The 2,615-nt window shown below is 44.7% G+C and overlaps 1 protein-coding gene across 1 annotated transcript; it reads right to left on the reverse strand.

Moving 5' to 3' along the window:
• Positions 1-510: 510 nt before the first annotated feature.
• Positions 511-2,615, reverse strand: LOC131591651 (uncharacterized). Its single transcript, XM_058862591.1, has 2 exons — positions 1,763-2,615; positions 511-1,470 (listed from the first exon to the last, which is right to left on the reverse strand). Exons 1-2 carry the CDS (start codon positions 2,236-2,238, stop codon positions 1,218-1,220), a joined length of 729 nt encoding a protein of 242 aa, XP_058718574.1. The 5' UTR covers positions 2,239-2,615; the 3' UTR covers positions 511-1,217.

The following is a 2,615-nucleotide window of genomic DNA, read 5'->3' on the forward strand; positions in this document are numbered from 1 at the left end:
ATTTCCCTAACATCCTGAAGGAGCCACCACTTATGCTTCCCTGGCTTCTTTATTACAAAGACCAGGGAATTATTATTACAAAGACTGGGGATTTCCAAGGGCTAGTTTTTTCTTCTATGTGACCTTTGGCCAATTGCTCCTCCACAAGCTTGTCGAGCACCTTGAGCTTTTCCTTACTGAGTGGCCACTGACTTACCCAGACTGGATTATCATCCAGCCATGTTAACTTTTGGGTAGGGCGCTCCACAGTGGCTGCTTCTAAAAATCCTGGGGAGTCTCAGGAATAATTAGTTTGACTCCCCACTGGGACATAGTGTCTCTCCCCCACAGGGGGCACTTGTAGTCAGTAACAAACAGATGAACAATAGCACATTTGCTGTCCAGCCCCTCAATTTGATCGATGCTTTTAGAAACTGTCCTGATGGGACACTTGTGGTTGGGTTCTTTTTCCCCCTTTGACTGAGATTGATGAGAGAGAGGCAGTTTTCTCTTGTTCAGACTTGTTTATTCTTCTTCTATCTACATTACATGCATACAGGGTACAAGGAGCTACGTGCACAAAGACAGAAAGATGCAAAATCGCTAACCAAGAACTTCTTCAAGTTTTTTTATGTCCATTTACCCAATTAACAAATGCCAAGTAAATTATTTTCCTTAGTGACCCAATGACCCAACACCTGTGTGCTGCACTGTAGCAGCTTCTATCCAATCACCTACTACTACCCCAAAACCTCTAGAAGATAAAGAGGGAAGAAGGAAAAGAGACAACGCCCTAATTCCTCCATCTTGACTCTTATTTTCTAAACTAGCTTAAACATTAAACTTTAACTTTTTCACCCAGTGACTTAAGAAAACTCTAATTTACACAGTCACACTCCTAGTTTTTTTTTTTAACAGTTGTTTTCATGGTGTTAGATGAAATTAAGTGCTTTCTTGGATGTCAGAGCCAGGTATCAGAGATAAGGGCACCCACTCTATGCCTCTGACTCTAACAAGAAACTTTTGCCAGTTTCACTCCTCCTACACCTTGGCTTTTGCCAGCCACGGGTTGCAAATCCCAATGTGACAGACACACCCTTTCAGGTATGATAGTCACATCTGCCCCCGTGTCAGTCAAGCCTTCCACATGGAGATGATCTGATCCACGGGTAAGGTTGCATCCCATAATGGGTTTATCCTCGCCAACCACTTCTGCCCAGTAGATGCCAGGTGTTTTGTCATTTACTGGGACCTCTGTTGGAACAGGAATGGACTGGGCAATGATTTGCCCTTTGGCCAAATAGAAGGGTGGCTGAGGGCAACGCGCCAGGAGTGAGGTGAGTTATGTCGCCTTTGATTGTCATGGGAGCCGCCTCAATCTCCATGGGTGTGTGTGCTGTGTCCCCAATAACAAAATACTCACTATCCAGTCTTGTCATGTCTTGTGAATTGTCCAGAATGTCCACTCCGATGACTGTCCAATGAGTAGACCTGAAAAGAAAAGCTTAGGCAGTCCCAAGTCTAGATCACTTGTGACGCTGCCAGACTTTTTTAGGCACACCTTCCCCAAAATTATTTTTCCGCAGTCCTGCACCTTGCTTCCCCCTTCCTCCCCCTTATCAATTAAGAGAGAGGCTTTTCCCATTCTGGAGATCGCTACATTTATATCATTGCACTGGGCAGGGCTGCGCTCTAATTCCAGTTTTTTTGTTGGTTTGCTATTGCTTCCTTTTGGTACTTCTGGTGCTGGGTTTGAGGACAGTATCCAGCAAAGTGTCCTGACCTTTTGCACTGGAAGCAGATGATATTCTGGAGCTGCTCTGATGACATCTGTGGCTTCTTCATTCCTGGTGTTACTGCTGCTAGAGTCCTTGTGTTTGTCAGTCCCAACCTCCTGTCTTGTGCACCAAACAGCTCTGCTTCCATGGTATGCGCCTCTATCATCTGCGCTATGGTAGGTGGAGGATCAATGGGCAGTCGCTGGATCACTCTGAAGCAGGCCTCATTGGCATTTCTCTGAGCCATCTCCTTAATCAGCTCTGCCTGTGGCACTGGTCCTTCCACTTGCCTCTCTATTTGTGCTTGAAGCCGGTTGACAAACTTCAAGAAACTTTCTGAGGGAAACTGTTTAATGTTACCATAGCTGCCTTGGGTTTCAAACATTGACAATTGGTTAAAAACCTTTTGTGCCACACCACAGATCTTATCTAAAATGGATTTTGTTAGCACCCGAGCCTGGTCCTCAGGTTTAGCCCACATCCCCTCGCAGCACAGATGTTCAAAGGCGATCTCGTTATCATCTGCATCTTTTGCATCCTGGGTGCTTTGCTTGAGCTCAACCAGGAAACTTTTTAAGGGTCTCTTCCATGTGCTTTCCCAAAGATCAAATTCTGAGAGGGTTAGGAGACACCAGAAGAGGTCTCTGAGATCAGCTGGAACTCATTAGATGTTAAAGTAGCTCTCACCATTCCCTTAAGGATTTCACTATTTCTACCAAACTCTGTTTGGGCTTTACAGATTTATTTTATATTTTGGTAAGAGAAGGGCTGATAGTGTCTATTTATCCTTTTTTTTACCAATATATATGACAGGAGCAGCTGAGAGTATATCTTCTTCATCATGCCCAGGGTCCCCAT

The sequence above is a fragment of the Poecile atricapillus genome, chromosome W (assembly GCF_030490865.1).
Source record: "Poecile atricapillus isolate bPoeAtr1 chromosome W, bPoeAtr1.hap1, whole genome shotgun sequence".
NCBI lineage: Eukaryota > Metazoa > Chordata > Aves > Passeriformes > Paridae > Poecile > Poecile atricapillus.

Coding starts and splice junctions, on each gene's coding strand:
- LOC131591651 (XM_058862591.1), bottom strand. CDS start 2,238: ATGTGGGCTAAACCTGAGGACCAGGCTCGGGTGCTAACAAAATCCATT. Junction 1,471..1,762: donor ATCTGCTTCCAGTGCAAAAG/GTCAGGACACTT, acceptor TTTTCTTTTCAG/GTCTACTCATTGGACAGTCA.